At 43.8% G+C, this 16,737-nt stretch overlaps 1 protein-coding gene across 2 annotated transcripts in view; it reads left to right on the top strand.

The window, feature by feature from the left end:
• Positions 1-16,737, top strand: part of exoc6 (exocyst complex component 6) — a 56,321-nt gene that overhangs the window by 7,421 nt on the left and 32,163 nt on the right. For both annotated transcript variants that reach the window (XM_053639366.1, XM_053639367.1), the window contains exons 2-8: positions 6,162-6,333; positions 7,766-7,813; positions 7,937-8,027; positions 10,214-10,259; positions 13,350-13,554; positions 13,806-13,958; positions 14,119-14,187. In XM_053639366.1, the coding sequence (XP_053495341.1) occupies positions 6,162-6,333; positions 7,766-7,813; positions 7,937-8,027; positions 10,214-10,259; positions 13,350-13,554; positions 13,806-13,958; positions 14,119-14,187 (784 nt within the window). The remainder of the gene's footprint in view (positions 1-6,161; positions 6,334-7,765; positions 7,814-7,936; positions 8,028-10,213; positions 10,260-13,349; positions 13,555-13,805; positions 13,959-14,118; positions 14,188-16,737) is intronic.

The following is a 16,737-nucleotide window of genomic DNA, read 5'->3' as shown; positions in this document are numbered from 1 at the left end:
TGCGTTCTTCCCCCGAGATACGTGAACCCAGCTGGCCGCATCTTTTCGACGCTCCGAGGAAAAGACTGTCTGCCCTCTTCCTCATATACGAGCTCAGAGATGCCCTCTGATTGGTTAGAGTCGCTGTGATTGACAGTGGAGAGAGAGTATGCCAACCCTCATCTGTCTGAGATTGAGAGCTCCTAATAGGAGTCTAACTTTTCATGTAAAGAACTAGAAAACAAAATGTCGTCATTTAAAAGTTCATAGTTAATAGTATGTGTACCCCTGTTTCTCAGCGCCTCCATCCAGCTTCCAGAACAAAGGCTGCACCGGATTCACAGGAAACACCTGCAGCTTGAACCATTAAGACTTCACATCCTGTGTGGAAACGGTTGCAGGCGCAGGCCAACGTGGCTCATACCTGAACCAGACATTTTTGTCCATTTGGGTTATGTTTGGTCAGCGCGCCAAGCGTTTTTAAACTCCTCAAGTTCATTCCTGTTCATTTGTATGTGCTATGTGGTGAGGCTGAATGTTTTGAGAAAGCTGGAGTCCGTTTTACAATGAGTAGAAAATGTGCGCGTGACATAGTCAAATGTAGTTGATGTATTTGTTTGTTGCCTCCTTCCAAAAACACAAAATAAACGTCTCCACGTAAAACTTTATCTCCCTGCAGTTCTCGCCTGGTTTCCCACTGGAGCTAAGCAGGGTTGAGTCTGGCCAGTACTTGGATGGGAGACCTTCTGGGGAAAACTAAGGTTGCTGCTGGAAGTGGTATTAGTGAGGCCAGCAGGTGGCGCTCACCCTGTGGTCTGTGTGGGGCCTAATGCCCCAGTATAGTGACAGGGAGACCATACTGTAAAAACGGCACCGTCTTTGGGACGAGATGTTAAACCGAGGTCCTGACTCTCTGTGGTCGTTAAAAATCCCAGGACCCTTATCGTAAAAGAGTAGATGTATAACCCTGGTGTCTTGGTGAAATTCTCCCATTGGCCGTTCTCTATCAGGGCCTCCTAATAATCCCCATCTACATCACTCTCTCCTCTCCACCAATAGCTGGTGTGTGATGGGTGTTTTGATGCACTATGGCTGTCGTCCCATCATCCAGGTGGATGCTACACACTAGTGGTGGTTGAGGAGATCCCTCCCCATACAATGTAAAGCGCTATATAAACGTAACTGTAAACCGTAATCGAACACCTTCTGTCCAATCAGAATGGACAATTGTAAATAAATCTAGTTGTTATAATATAATTCAGCTTTTATTACCGTTGTATACAGTTCAAAGTCCATCACTTTGAAAAGTTCCTTTGCTGTTCTAGCAATCAATTACTTTCAGACATACTCGCATACTGGTTCACATCCTGACTGCATATATTTATATGAAGACAAATGATTGAACGTTTTGTCCCTTTACGACCTTTACGACCACACCTGTAGTCTGGTGCTCTGGGTGAAGCTCCGGGTTATTTGCATGAGATTTTGACAGACAAATGAAGTCTAACCACAATCACAGACAACATCCTGTTTCTTTAGTGAAGTAGCCTGGAAAACACTGTGGTTCTCTAATTTTATAGCAGGTCCCTTTCATTTTCTCAATTCTATCGGATTAGGACCGTCCTAAGCAGAGGTTCAGGCCAAAATTCTGACTTGTATCATCTCTGAACATCTCTAAATTGTATTGTATCGAATCATATTCTGTGTATCGTACTTTCACACCAGAAAGAGTCGCAAGCGACAGCGGACCATTTATTTTCTATGACGATTGGAAGATTTTCAGCTGTTCAGTTTGGGTGAGCTTGTGTCAACTGAACCTTCAGGCGACGTGCACGTTGATCCGGATCGATCTGAAAACGCTCTCCGTCTACACTGGCGTTTTCTAAAGATCGCTCGTTCACACCGAAACGTCCAAAAACGTAAGACGCTCTGGCCTGCGTCGTTTCCCTCAGGTGTTTATTTAAAAACGCAATCGGAAGGTTGTACAAAGTGACGTCCATCTTTGACAAAGCCATCAAAATCAATAAGATGCACAACAACCGCAGTATAACGTCGTCCACCATCTTGTTTGTTTTGAGTCGAACGGGTCACATGACTCAAACTACGCCATTGTTTTTGAATATCTCCGTTTTCTCAGTACACAACTACAGGACTTCAAAGATACGTTTTCAAATTTCTCGGGTTTACGTGGACATAGCCTCAGTGGTGTTCTGCTGTTGTAGTCCACCCGCCTCAAGGTCCAGCATGCTGTGGATTCTGAGATGCCTTTCCGCTTATCACAGTTGTAAAGACTGCTTATTTGAATTACCGAAGCCTTCCTGCGTGCTTGAACGAGTCTAGCCGTTTTCTTCTGACCTCTCTCATCAACAAGACGTTTCTGCGCACAGAACTGTGGCTCACTGCGGACGTTTTTTGGTTTTCGCACACTTTTGTGTGCGTATATTTTGTGTGTATGAAAATCCCAGGAAATCGAGTTTCTGAAATACTCAAACCAACCCATCAGGAATCAACGACTATGCCACGGTCAACGTCACTGAGCTCATTCTTTTCATTCTGATGTGATTAGCACGTTTGCCTCATACCTCTGGGGTTGGGGGTTCAAATCCCACCTTCACCCTGTGTGTGTGGAGTTTTCATGTTCTCCCTGTGCTTCGGGGGGTTTCCTCCAGGTTCGCCGGTTTCCTCCCCCAGTCCGAAGACATGTGTTGTGGGCTGATTTGCATTTCCAAATTGTCTGTAGTGTGTGAATGTGTCCAGGGTGTCCCCCCTGCCCCATGTCCCGAGTTCCCTGGGATAGGCTTCAAGCTCCCTCGCAACCCTACACTGGATAAGCGGTATGGAAAATGGATGGACGGACGGATGGATGGATGTTTGATAGACCTGTATCTGCATTATTTTATGCATTGCTCTGCTACTACATGATTGGCTGTTCACGAATGAGCAGGTGTATAGTCTAATAAATTGTCCGTGAACAACAACAGTATCAGTCGTTACCCACCCACGAGAGATAACCTACAAGTGGCAAGAGTGACTTCTTATGCAGTGCATGTGGTATCTTCTCAAGGGAGAGACAAGCTAGATCTTCACATCCATCGTTTTGACTCCATTTGCATTTGTTTTGGGCGGCTGTGGCTCAGGTGGTAGAGCGGGTTGTCCACTAATCGTAGGGTTGGCGGTTTGATTCCCGGCCCACGTGACTCCACGTGCCGAAGTGTCCTTCGGCAAGACACCGAACCCCAAGTTGCTCCCGATGGCAAGTTAGCGCTTTGCATGGCAGCTCTGCTACCATTGGTATGTGTGTGAATGGGTGAATGAGAAACAGTGTAAAAAAGCGCTATATAACTTGACATACATTTTTTATCTTACAAATCATACAATCCAAGCCTGTAGCCTCAGTGGCATAAGAAGGTGCATCTTCAGGAGCAGTGTTGGAATAAACCATCACTGGTGCAGTGACAGGAGAATGATTTGACCGTTCGGATCCACAAGGAGGCGCTCTTGGAGCACGAATGGAATCCATTTGTCTCGTCTACGCGATTCAGTTAGATAGGATTTACACGTTTCACTGCTTGTTCTGTCCAGTACATTTTTCTTGCTGAGAATAAAAGAAATAATCAGAACCCTATCGATTATCCAGGAAAAGCTTGGTGCTGTTGCCTTTTTGAGATAAAACTCACCCTGGTGTTCAGTCCGTCACAGTGATGTACAAATAATGATGATTCTTAAGATGATCCGGATCTGCTGATTTTATTCAAGATTCAAGCAGAGATTAAACTATAGATTACAGTTGTGGCTCAGTGATTAAGCTCGTGCGCTAGTGACTAGAAGGTTGTGAGTTCAGATCTTATGTAACCTCCAGCATGTGAGCGCACACACACACTGTCTCCGTCTCTGCAGTGAGCGTGACACTGTGCATGGCCATCTGGAGCATCTGAGCCATGGCCAGAGAGGTGAAGAACACAAACGCTCCAGCAGCCCTCGACGCAGCATGAAACACCTGTTTCCTTTTCCTTTCCAGCTCGTGTTGAGTGCTGCAAGGACAGTCGATAACCTTAATACCGATGGCCGTTCTCTGGAATCGAACAGCCAACATTTGGAGCAGTGATGTGGTGTGCTCGTTCACGTTGGTCGGTTTTGCCGAGTCCAAAACGGTTTGGTTTGGTTTCACAGTGCATATAATTAAAGGCAACAACAAGCAAAAAGGGGTTGGCTAAGGGGGCGTGTAGAGCTGAAAACGTACTCCTAAAACTCTTTCGTTGACTGGTCAGAAATACAGCGATGGGATGGGGAAAAGGTAAACAGACCTCTTGTCAAGTGTGTGTAGAAATGACTAAAATCACTCGAGCGTTCAGAACATGGAGCTGGCACTGAATATGTTTTGGATATCGCGTCCAGTGTTTTTTTTTTTTTGTTTTTTTTTCTTCCCCATTTTGGTCATTGGTCCAAATATCCAGAACATGACATTCTGTCGGTTTAACACAAAAGAACACGCCTACAAAAGAAGTACCGCCAGCGATCGGAAATACGTGGCGTGTTTTGGGTTTTGAATCCCTTTTATCGCTTCAATTGCTAGTGTTTGCTTGGAACTGGAATAATTCCACCTCGCTAAACCTGTCTAAAAGTACCACGTCAAAGAGAAAAACATCCGGTTTGATTCACACGGAGTAAACGATGTAGTTGTGAAAAGACCCTTAACGTGCTTTCCGGCGTGCCAGTGGTATTATTGTCGTGCGCACGTATAATGATGATGAGTCTTTACTGATCACATATACAGTAGAGCAAAGTGAAATTCTTTTCTTCGCATATCCCAGCATGCCAGGAGGTTGAGGTCAGAGCGCAGGGTCAGCCATGGTACGGAGCAGAGACGGTTAAGGATGTTGCTCAAGGGCCCAACAGTGGCAGCTTGGCAGTGCCAGGGCTTGGACCCCCGACCTTCTGAGCAGTAAGCCAAAGCCTTAACCACCAAGCCACAACTGCCCCACACCACTGCCTATACCAGTTGACTGGAGATTTTTCTAACTTGAGCAAAGCTACAAACCGTCTACTGAATTTGCATTAGAATATTACTTGAGCAGTAAAAGTCTCTACATAACTAGTTTTCACAATCAGTGCTATTTTTTATTCCGTACTGTATAACGACAGCGAACCCTTCTCAGCCGCTCCTGCACCGGACGCAACTGCTGTGGATTTTTGACGATAACCGGTAATCGGTGCCAGTTAATCGCTAAAACCCATTAATCGGTCGACCTCCTAGTTACTAGTAACTAGATTACTACTTCTTTAGCTAGTGTTTTAACATTAGCTAGCTGCATTACACGGTTAATAAAAAAAAAAAAAAAAAACACTAGAAAAATGTGGTTCTTTTAGAAATTTCTAACATCAGGCAACTTTGCACGACGTGAGCATGAAAGGAAAGCTTTGCTATTAATATAAAATCACAGCATGAGATACACACTGTTTTTTTTTTTGTTTTTTGTTTTTACGAATAATTAGCTACATGAACTCCAAATATGGAAAACGAACGATCAGTCAAAGTGTGTGTACGTGGAAGTCTAGTTTGTTTGCGTTTAGGTTTTAATCAAGCAAACCACGGAGTGCGATTTTGTCAGATGAGGTACAGATGGGGTTTGAAAAAATTTGCACTAATAAAACAAGTTTTTGCCGCAAACTGCGTATCTTTCTATTTCGGGAAAAGCTGTTTCATTGGCAACGTTTAACCAGACATCAGGCAGCTAACGATGTTGAAGAAGACAAAGTCGTGTTTGTGTATCCAGGTTTAAATTCCCAGACAGTTTAGACACAGACCAATTAACGATCACGCCTAATAAACTATGATTGGTTAACACGTTTAAACTTAGCATTAAAAACTGGCCACCGGCAGTTTTCGAAATCAAAGTGAAACAATTCCCACTGATAATATTTTGGCTATATTGCTCACTCTTAAGTTGTATGTTCTTAGCCTGACTTGCCAAGTTAAAATCATATGTACCCAACCCAATTAGCAAATACAGACGTATTATATACACATTTTGATCTGTTTTTGTTGATGAAACAAGAGATCTTTTGCCGAACGCTGATTGGTCACATCCAAAAACGTCTAAACCACGAGGTATATTTGAAGCGATGGAAGAGTCTGGGAAAGCAAGCAGTTAATAGAGATATAACTTTGCTTGTCGTTTCAGATCCGTGTACGATGACCAGCCTAACGCGCACAAGCGGTTTATGGAAAAACTGGACGCCAGAATACGAAACCATGACCGAGAGATCGAGAAGATGTGCAACTTCCACCATCAAGGGTTCGTCGATGCCATCACAGAGCTCCTCAAAGTCCGAGCGGATGCAGAGAAACTGATGGTAAGCGGACGTGACGTAAACAAGCCGCAAGTAGGCTGTTAATAGTTTACTCGCTCAAAAATAGCACCTCAGGCGGGCTGTGCATCCATATGAACAATGATAAGTCTCTGAATATTAGGGAATTAGTATTGGCAAGAAAGCTGATGGGATTATGTTAGTGTTACTTTGCCAACAGTTTGTGTTTGTATGTATGTACGTATGTATACAAACTGTCAATAAATGTAGTTCAGTGCATCACAGGTTACACAATTTTATGGAAATGTGCACTTTTGACTTTTAAGTCATTTATTCATGAAGAACATTTCCTTTGAACTAGAGGTGGCCCAAGTGATCTGCTGGCATTATACAGTGCGAGAGCGGCCCCTAGAGGCGAAATAAAAACCATCACTGACAGATTTTGTTGTGCTATTTGAAGTGTTTTTCGATTCATTTTTGATGTACATCTTTTATTTACCTTATATATTAACTATTTACAAATATGAGTCATTTTTTATAAAGTATAGTATGTTTTCATGCTAAATGTTTTACTTTGAGTGTTATGTTTTAAATTCATGTTCCAATTTTATTCCTTAATACGAATGCAGGTGAACTTTACTGCGTGCCACTTATATGTAACGGAGGAGCTGCGAGTTCATGATCTGTGGTAAAGTTCGTGTTCCGTGTTGCCCATGAGAAGTTAGTCAGATAGCTCCTCTGAGCTGAATCGGAGGCCAACTCTCTTTAGCTCTCTTTACACTTCGGCGCGGGAAAGATGTGCAGCGAGCGGCGCAGGAGTGCCTCACCAAAAGCTCTTAATTATATAAAGCATATTCAGATAACAAGAGGGCAGACCCTGCATCAGCAGGGTCACCGTCCCCTCTTTGTCTTGGCATTAATGAGATTTTTAACAAACGCTGAAATGCCCTTTCTTATTCCGATGACCTAATGAGACGTGCCATGTGGGAAAGTCCGCGGTCACGCGGTCCCTGCACCTGCGCCGCTGTACTGCCGCAGCGTGCCCACATTCGCTCTTAATCAGCCACCCAGCGCTTTCATACGAAAGTTTAATTACCAGAAAATGCAATCCGCTTCTTGCCCCGGACAATGAATGGCGCAGAGAGCTCATTGAGGTTATCAAGAAGGGGACCAGTGGTCAATTGGGTCAGTGATTTGAATTGTTTGACAGAACCGGAGGAGCAAACAGAGTTCAAAAAGCCCAAGTCGAATCGAGAAGTTTGTCACAGAATCTGTTAGAAAGGGCTGTCATAAGCGATTATCGCGCTTAATAGCTCCGCGCCGAGCAAAAGTTCAAGTTCCCGCTGCACATTTTAATTTGAATTTGCGTTCCTTTGTCCCTGACTCCTCATCAAGCATGATCTGATTATGAGGGTGAGCAGCTACAACGGGGCATTGTGCGCTTATTTGTCTAACAAAAGTGATCTTATGTTTTAAGGGCCAAGTGACTGACACCAATCGAAGACTTCAAGACGCCGGGCGAGAGGTACGGTACGCTGCTCGCTTTTGTGAACACTTCTGCTGTCAGAAAAGATCGGACAGTCGCGCCGAGTGAAACCGTCTCATTAATTATGAGGGCTCTGTACTCTTTGACCTTCCCTTATGTAAGGTGACTGCTCAGACAGAAGAGGTGATTCGCTGCAGGGTTCAGCAGAGGAACATGGCCACCACTGTGGAGAAACTGCAGCTCTGTATCCCTGGTAAGATTTGTAAAGTTAACCACACATACACACACATTATTATACATTATATACGTTATTAAATGTAAATGATGCACCTCAGTAGCCACTTTCTATCCACTTTTTACGCTTTTGTGGAATTTTTATTTTATTTTTATTTATTTTTTTTTACAAAATTTGCTGTCTCCTGCCCATTTCCATCCGATTGGTCTTTTACAGATACAATGGTGTTGCGTGATGTCATCGGTAGAAAAATAAAAACGAAACAAATTGCCGGATAAGTTTTGGTGTATCACAGAAGAAATCTGCCCTTGAGTCGTTTCCATACAGGATTTTGTGCATATCGCAAATTATATACCTTTTGCGTCCAACGTGTTCTCGAGACTTTGTAAAATGGAGAGAGTGTTGAGGCAATTAAGTGAAATGTCACAAACAATCGTATGAAATATCAGAAGACGGCGTCAGAATGGAGCAGCTGCTCCTCTGATAGGGCTCCAAGTAACTCCCCTTATGTTACGAAGCCCATGGGTCTGGGAGAGACCGTGCAATAGGGCGTTCTGGGAGGTTGTGGTGGAGAGACGCTTCACTGAAAATCTCTGGCTGCAACATTTTAGAAAGGCACCGCCCACATCTGAGATGCTGTGACAATTAATCGGTCCTGATGTTGCGCCCAACCGACCACCGGTTCTGACCTGAAAGCGGATTGCCATCACCCTGTTCAACTGGCAACCTGCGCCGAGTACAGACTAGTGGGGGAGACTTTCGGGGTTAGTAAAATGACCGTCCATCGATGTGAATATGCTGTGTATACAGCTATTAGAGAAAAGATAATGCAGAGTTATATCAGGCGGCCGGATGTAGCGGAGGCCAGTGAAATTGCATACCGTAATTCCTTGGCGTGTCTTGCGCCTCAAGATTACGGTGAGCAGGATGGCACGCACATCCCTATTCATCCCTATTCTTCCCCGGATGGATGGATAGATACTGTCATGTGACACATTTTTTCTTTGCGTGAATGCTATTTGTCTTGACACAAACTGTTTTCATTTCCATCGGCTATAACGGTAAACGTTATAGACGAAAAAAAAAAGCCTTGGATGGAAATATAGCTAATGCTGTAGCTATAGCAACTCCATACATTTTTACTAGGCAGATTAATTAGCGTGCACGGATGACGTATGACCTTTTCAGAATCAGAAATGCAGATATACGTGGATCTTTGAAGAAACTGAGCAAAATAAAGTGCAGCGCAAAGCCACCATGTACTGTAATACTCCTGTAGTTAAACTTGTATACGGAGGACAGATGCAAAGAGACCCACAATTGTGGGTCTGTGCAAGGACTTGCTGAGTATTTGTCGAGGACTCGGATGCGATGTGCTAGCTCAGACACTGTTAGAAGAAGGATGCGGACTATGGACGAGTCGTCCTCTATTTGGGAATTTATATACGTGTTCGTCCATCCATCTGTTTTCCATACCGCTTATCCTACACAGGGTTGCGGGAGGAGCCTGTAGCCTATCCCAGGGGGCACAAGGTGCGGGACACCCTGCGGACAGGGTGCCAACCCATCGCCCATTCACACACCCATTCACACACTTCGGACAATTTGGAAATGCCAGTCAGCCTACAATGCAGGTCTTTGGACTAGGGGAGGAAACCGGAGTACCTGGAGGAAACCCCCGAAGCACTGAGAACATGCAAACTCCACGCACACGGGGCCGAGGTTTGACTCGAGCCCCCAACCCCGGTGGTGCGAGGCACAATCGTGCTAACCCCTAAGCCATGACCCCATACATGTTTGTGTCAGTATTGAAGCACTTATCTAGCCATCTAGCTCGCCGCATTATATTACGATATGTTAGGTACCGTTTTTATCCTAGTCAGTTAGATTTCTGCGAAACTGAAACATGCAACTGGGCAGCACACTGTAGCTTTTACTTGGGCTAGCTAATGGATTTGTCCCTCCCTGTGTATGAGAGATTTACGGGATAAACAGGCCAACAAGTTTTCAGACAATCAAAACCCTTTTTTAAGTTAGCAGTCAGGACAGTGCAGGGTTTTTTTATTTTTTTTCTTCAAATACTCGATTTCCTTTTTCTTTCACTGAATTCGCTTCACTTGTGCTTTTTTCATTATTATTAATGCAAAATATTGTGTCGCCATTATCATTTATGCTATTTTGCTCTGTCCTGTTTTTTCCTACAGTGTTGGAAATGTACAGCAAATTGAAGGAACAGCTTGAATCCAAAAGGTAACAATCCTCGTCCTTGTCAAACGTTTTCTTATGAAGGTTTTTGACCTCGCTGCTCGAGGGGATGTTGAAACTTTACTGCATCGGTCACATTGCTTTCGTTTGAGGAAAAACAGCTGAAAGATGTTAAGCCACATTCAGAGAAGACGCACAGGGTCAACGCGGGGTCACACCGAACCTCCAAATAATGACCCTCCTTTGTCCATCAGCGTTGTCCCGGCCGGTCATAACACATCATAAATGAGTAACCTATTCAAACGCAAGGACAATTGACCTTGTATGTGCCCTTCTGCACATCACTAACCCACACCAGCTTGCCCATTGCAGGCCTCCACCAAATGGAGGCAATTAGCGCGGTGCCTCCTTACGTTAATGTGCGGGTCGCCCCTGCTCGCTAATGACTGGGCCGGGACCTGCTCCATTCAGACAGGGATGCTTTCACGGTAATGCTTCCTGGGAAGGGCACCGAGCTCGATTCAGTGCGAAACATTAGTTAATGGATGTATGAAAAAACCCAAGTGCGCTGAAAGCATCATCACAGTCAAGGCCATAAATATAATTAGGAAGCAAATGTGAATATATTTTGGGGAGCAGCTTCAGATTTTTTTCGTTTCAGTTTTCAGCTTTAATGTTTACTTTTTTGCATGGATAAAACAGAATTTAGTGAATGTGTTAATGTTAATTAGAGTAATGTGTTCTCTGTTTATGAGACCAGTTACTGTGAAACAACTTGTTGGAATGGAGAGAATAAAGTTCTTATTTACATTGTTTTTTTTTTCAGAATTCTTTTAAATTAATTATTATTAATTTGTAAGAAGGTATGAAAGGCAGAACTATCGGTATCGGTCGATATCACTCTGAATATGGTTATCGATATCGGCTGAGAAATTTGGTATCGGTGCATCTCTGATTAAAACATATGACTCAGGAAATGTCTCTCTTATGAGAAAAGTTACTGGTATTGCAGTGATCTAGCACCAGACACTATCATGAGTCCAATGGACACCAGTTGTACTATTACAGATTGTATTAGCTAGATCCACAGCCACTAGGTAAATATCATGTCAGCCAGTCCTAAGTGTGACACTTGTCTTTCTAGAGATTACCAAATAGAATCCTGGCATAACCAGATTGGATGTATACGATTGGATGTATACGTTGGGTGTCGGTAGCTCAGACTAAATGTATAGCGTCCTGGGAGATCCCGCTGGATGTCGCTATGGCTGAATTCTGGCAAACAGACCATAATGATAATGATAAAATAATAATAGAAAGATATTTCTATTAAGTATTAGGGGGAATGTTCAGCTCTCGCCATCGTACGACAGCTACCAATCAGGGAGAGCGAAAGCTAACACGGTTAGAATCCAGCCGACCGCATCTTTTCGAACTGCTGCTCATGCGATGTCGGGGGTAGCGTAACACTCAGAGGAAAGCTCTATCCAAACACGAGCTTGCAGACGCCCATGATTGGCTGGCATCGCTGTGATTGATATGGGAAAGAGAATATGCCAACCCGCGCTGAGAGTACGGCCAGTTTAGTTCACTTGAGCACCCGGCCATGGATGGCCGTGGCATCATCGGGATTCGAGCTTGCCGTCTCCTCTCATTCTGCAGTGATGAGATCACATTAGGAGCCAGTTTAAAAACAGCTTGGATTAAAAGCGGGTATAAAGATTGTCAGTTTTCATGGTCATATTGATTATTTTTCTATTTTGTTTATTACATATATTAAGTCGAATGCAAATTAAATCAGTGTGTAGCAGTCGCTTTAGACAGTCAGTGTGTTGTTAGGGCTGGGCGATACATCTATATGATATCGATATCGTGATAAATGATTATGCGATACAATTTTCTGAGATATCGTCGGTATGGTGATGTATTGTTTACGTTTTTAATCATTAAAAATTAAATGGTAATGAATGGCTGCAGGGCGCACGGTGGCTTAGTGGTTAGCACGTTCGCCTCATACCTCCAGGGTCGGGGGTTCGATTGCCACCGTGGCCCTGTGTGTGCGGAGTTTGCATGTTCTCCCCGTGCTGCGGGGGTTTCCTCCGGGTACTCCGGTTTCCTCCCCCAGTCCAAAGACATGCATGGTAGGCTGATTGGCGTGTCTAAAGTGTCCGTAGTGTATGAATGGGTGTGTGAGTGTGTATGTGATTGTGTGCTGCGATGGACTGGCACCCTGTCCAGGGTGTACCGTGCCTTGTGCCCAATGCTCCCTGGGAAAAGGAATAAGCGGTATAGAAGATGGATGGATGAATGGATGCCTTTGATTTGACGTTTTTTTAAACTTCATCTTCTTAGTCTTTGTAGGCATTAAAGAAACATATCATAAAACTCAGTTTAACGTTTTTATTTTGTTTTGTTTAGTTCACTACTGTTTTGCGGACAATTTGTTAGCTAAATGATCTAGCTTGATGCGCATCGCATATCGTAGAAATGTCGTCAGTTATCGTGATATGATATTTTTGTCATATCGGCCAGCCCTGTGTGTTGGTGTCTTTCAATGGAATTGTTAAGCGCAATTTTCTCCATTTTTTTATTTTTTATTTTTCCACATTTTTGAAAATGCTAAACCTTTTCTTGTGGTTAAGAGACAACAATAATAAAGAAAATAATTTTTTATTTCAGTTCATAGTCCGTTTCATCATGTGTAGGGTTTTCTCAGGCTACCACATGATATTTTGTGAATAAAAGGTCCCTATTGCACTTCGTTCATATACTGAATTTAAAACACATAAGGGCTTAAAACTCAAGCAAAGACAATATTATCTTACGTTTTTTTCTACATTGTACCACATTTTGCCGCCCAGATTGAAATTGAGAATGAACTGTATACTTCTACTCCATAATAGATTATTAATCAAGAAAACTATTTTAGCAACCATTACTGTTATTTCTAGTGAGATTGTATTAACATTATTTAACAACGTTTACAAGTTACTATTGTGTGTGTGTGCGTACTGTATATTCTGCAATTGCTTTGAAGTACTGTGAAAATGTTCTTCACACTGATCCTTTAGATAAACTTTAGCTTATAATGTGCTTGAGTAATGCTGTCACTGACGTTCTCATTCTCCATACCAGATACTATGCTGCACTGAAAACCATGGAGCAGCTGGAGAACATTTATATTCCCAGAGTGAGCCAGTATCGTTTCTGTCAGATCATGGCTGAGACGCTGCCTAAACTCCGCGAGGAGATCAAGGAGATCTCTATGTCGGACCTGAAAGACTTCCTGGAGAGTATCAGAAAGCACTCAGATAAGATCGGTGAAACGGCGATGAAACAGGTAAGAGTCTGCATTGTTTTTATCTCTGCTTTGGAGCTACACACTTTGGAGGCACATCTTCACATGACTTCAAGGTATATAGAGATGAGAAAAAAAAATACAAAATACAATGTATATCCTGGAGTGAGCAAGAAGTCTGCATGACCTTTTGAAAAAAGCATGTGGATTAAGATGAATCCAGAGAATCCTTGGAATTTGTTTGCCTTTGCTGTTCAGTGTGTTTTCCTAACTGGACTGATGTTCTGGTCCAGGCCCAGCAGCACAGGACGTTTATCAGTGCCGTGCAGAAGCAGGCGAATCTCGGTTGTGCTAAACCCCTGTACAGCCTCAATGGCAGAACATCGGTCCGGCACAATGGCCTGGCTGCAGAGGAAACAGTCGATGAAGAGGAGGCTGATGAGGAAGTACGGCAGATTTGGTTGTTTTAAAGCGATATGCATAGACTATACTGTAAGCTAATACAAGACGATGCTTTAATGTGTTGAATTAATGCACTTGGGATTGTTTAGTTCTGTCCCAAAGTCAAGCTCATACTAAGGCTCCGTGTTTGATCATTGTCTTCAGGTGTTAACAGTGCAGGATCTGGTGGACTTCTCTCCTGTTTACCGGTGTCTTCACATCTACACTATTTTGGTACGTAGCACATCACCAGTGTTATATACACCACCAGTGGGGTGCTATGAAGTTATGAAAGGATGTTTTGGGATTTTTTTTGCTCCATTGAGGAACATTCCTGCAGGGCTCACTGCTCAGTCATCCCCTCTCTGAGTTGACAGTGTGAAATCAATGAATTGCGCCTCTGCAAAGTAGCTCACCAAACATGAATGGCTTACATTGGCGCAGGGATTTTTTTTTATAGTTTAGACTGGCATACCATCGCTATTGTTTCTCTCTTGAACCCAGTGCAAACTATCAGGAGTTCAGAGTGAGATTATTAGTGCTTTGTTGCGCTCCACTATCACGCATTGTTCAGCACTAATCCTGTGTCTTTAAACACGGTGAAAAAAAATGCAGGGAAACACTCCAGCGTCTAGTAGGATTGACCGAGCCATAACCTCCTGTTGTTGTAACAAAAAGACAAACGGAGAGAAAAGCCTGAGATTTGGGCATACAAGTTGTGATAAAACTGCATGGTCACTGCAGGAGGATAGATAGGTCAGTGGCACATGTGTTGGCCATGAATGGCTCTGTTAATGACAGCTGGGGGATTTCAACCATAGCACTGCAACGAATTGAAGAACATGCACGAACCTCAAGAGAGTAAAAAGGACATGGAAGGTTAGACTAGCTTGTATATCTGTGCTTGGGAGAAATCACAGTACCTATTTGTCCACTATAGGATCGAATGATTTTTCAGATTTTAATGGAAATTCCAGCTGGACATAGTGGTAGCTTACCTAGTGTAACCGAATCGATTGGGTAGAAGGGAGTAATGACTTTACTGCTCATCTTGGGACCGCATAAATACAGTCCAGGTCTAGTTCCTGAACTTAATGCTCAGTCTGGATCTCGGTGCTTAGTCTTGGTCTCCGTTCCAGTGCTTGTTCTTGGTGTGGGTCTCAGTGCTAAGTCTTCATGTGGGTCTCATGCTTGGTCTTGGTGTGGGTCTCAGTGCTTGGTCTTGGTGTGGGTCTCAGTGCTTGGTCTTGGTGTGGGTCTCAGTGCTTGGTCTTCGTATGGGTCTCAGTGCTTGGTCTTGGTGTGGGTCTCGTGTTTGGTCTTGGTGTGGGTCTCAGTGCTTGGTCTTGGTGTGGGTCTCAGTGCTTGGTCTTGGTGTGGGTCTCAGTGCTTGGTCTTGGTGTGGGTCTCGTGTTTGGTCTTGGTGTGGGTCTCAGTGCTTGGTCTTGGTGTGGGTCTCAGTGCTTGGTCTTGGTGTGGGTCTCAGTGCTTGGTCTTGGTGTGGGTCTCGTGTTTGGTCTTGGTGTGGGTCTCAGTGCTTGGTCTTGGTGTGGGTCTCAGTGCTTGGTCTTGGTGTGGGTCTCGTGTTTGGTCTTGGTGTGGGTCTCAGTGCTTGGTCTTGGTGTGGGTCTCGTGTTTGGTCTTGGTGTGGGTCTCAGTGCTTGGTCTTGGTGTGGGTCTCGTGTTTGGTCTTGGTGTGGGTCTCAGTGCTTGGTCTTGGTGTGGGTCTCAGTGCTTGGTCTTGGTGTCGGTCTCAGTGCTTGGTCTGAGTCTCATGGATAGTCTGAGTCTAAGTCCTGGTCTTGGTGTTTAGCTTTGGTCTGGGTCTCATAGTTAGTCTGGCTCTGAGTCCTGGTGTTAGGGTACTTGGTCTCTGTGCTTAGTCTTAGTCTGGCGCTTGTGCTTAATCTTGGTCCAGGTCTCTGTGCGTAGTTTTGGTCTGTGCCTAAGTTCTTAGTGTTAGGCTGGCTCTTGTCTGTCTTTGTGTCTCTGTGCTTAGTTTTGGTTAAGATATTAGTGCTTAGCCTTGGTCTGGCTCTCATGCTTAGTCTTGGTGTGGGTCACAGTACTTGGTCTGGGTCTCCTGGATAGTCTGGGTCTGGGTGTTAGTCCTGGTCTTGGTGTTAAGCTTTGGTCTGGGTCTCATGGTTAGTCTGGCTCTGGATATTGGTGTTAGTCTTGGTTGGTGTCTTAGTGCTAGTCTGGGTCTTGGTGTTAAGCTTTTGTCTGGGTCTCATGCTTTATAGTGGTTGAGGTTATTGGTTTTATTATTATTTTCAAGTCTTTCACATCCTCTTTTTTTAATGTGTTGTCAGTTTGGCTGGAAATCCAATACCAAATCTTTTATACTGTAAGTCAACAGAATGGTGAGCAATGACAGTGATAGGTCTTCATTTAGCAGCAAAATTGAAAAGAGACTATTCATATGAGTATACGTAACTATTCATATGAGTCTGCGCTATTGAAAAATGTCATGATGCAGCCAAGGTAAACATTCAGCCCTTCAGCTCGGTTCAAAAAAAGGTCAGGTCAGTGTTATCATGTGAATGCTTGGTAGAGAATTGAGGATCGGGTCTGGTTCCAGCTGCATGATTTAGTATTGCAGGTTAGAAAAGGAACCTTACCAGACTCTTGATGTACTTCGCAGTGCTTTCACTCGGTAGTGCTTGTCCTTATTTGCCCCAGCTGTAACCCCTGGCAGCTATCGCTTTCCTACGGCGATGTAAATGCATAATCATGTCAAAACATGTCAGTATGGGTCACGTTTAATGCACTTCAACAACA

The sequence above is a fragment of the Ictalurus furcatus genome, chromosome 13, assembly GCF_023375685.1.
Source record: "Ictalurus furcatus strain D&B chromosome 13, Billie_1.0, whole genome shotgun sequence".
Taxonomy (NCBI): Eukaryota; Metazoa; Chordata; class Actinopteri; order Siluriformes; family Ictaluridae; genus Ictalurus; species Ictalurus furcatus.
The sequence above is the reverse complement of the archived record's forward strand: the minus strand, read 5'-3'. Positions and strand labels throughout refer to the sequence as shown.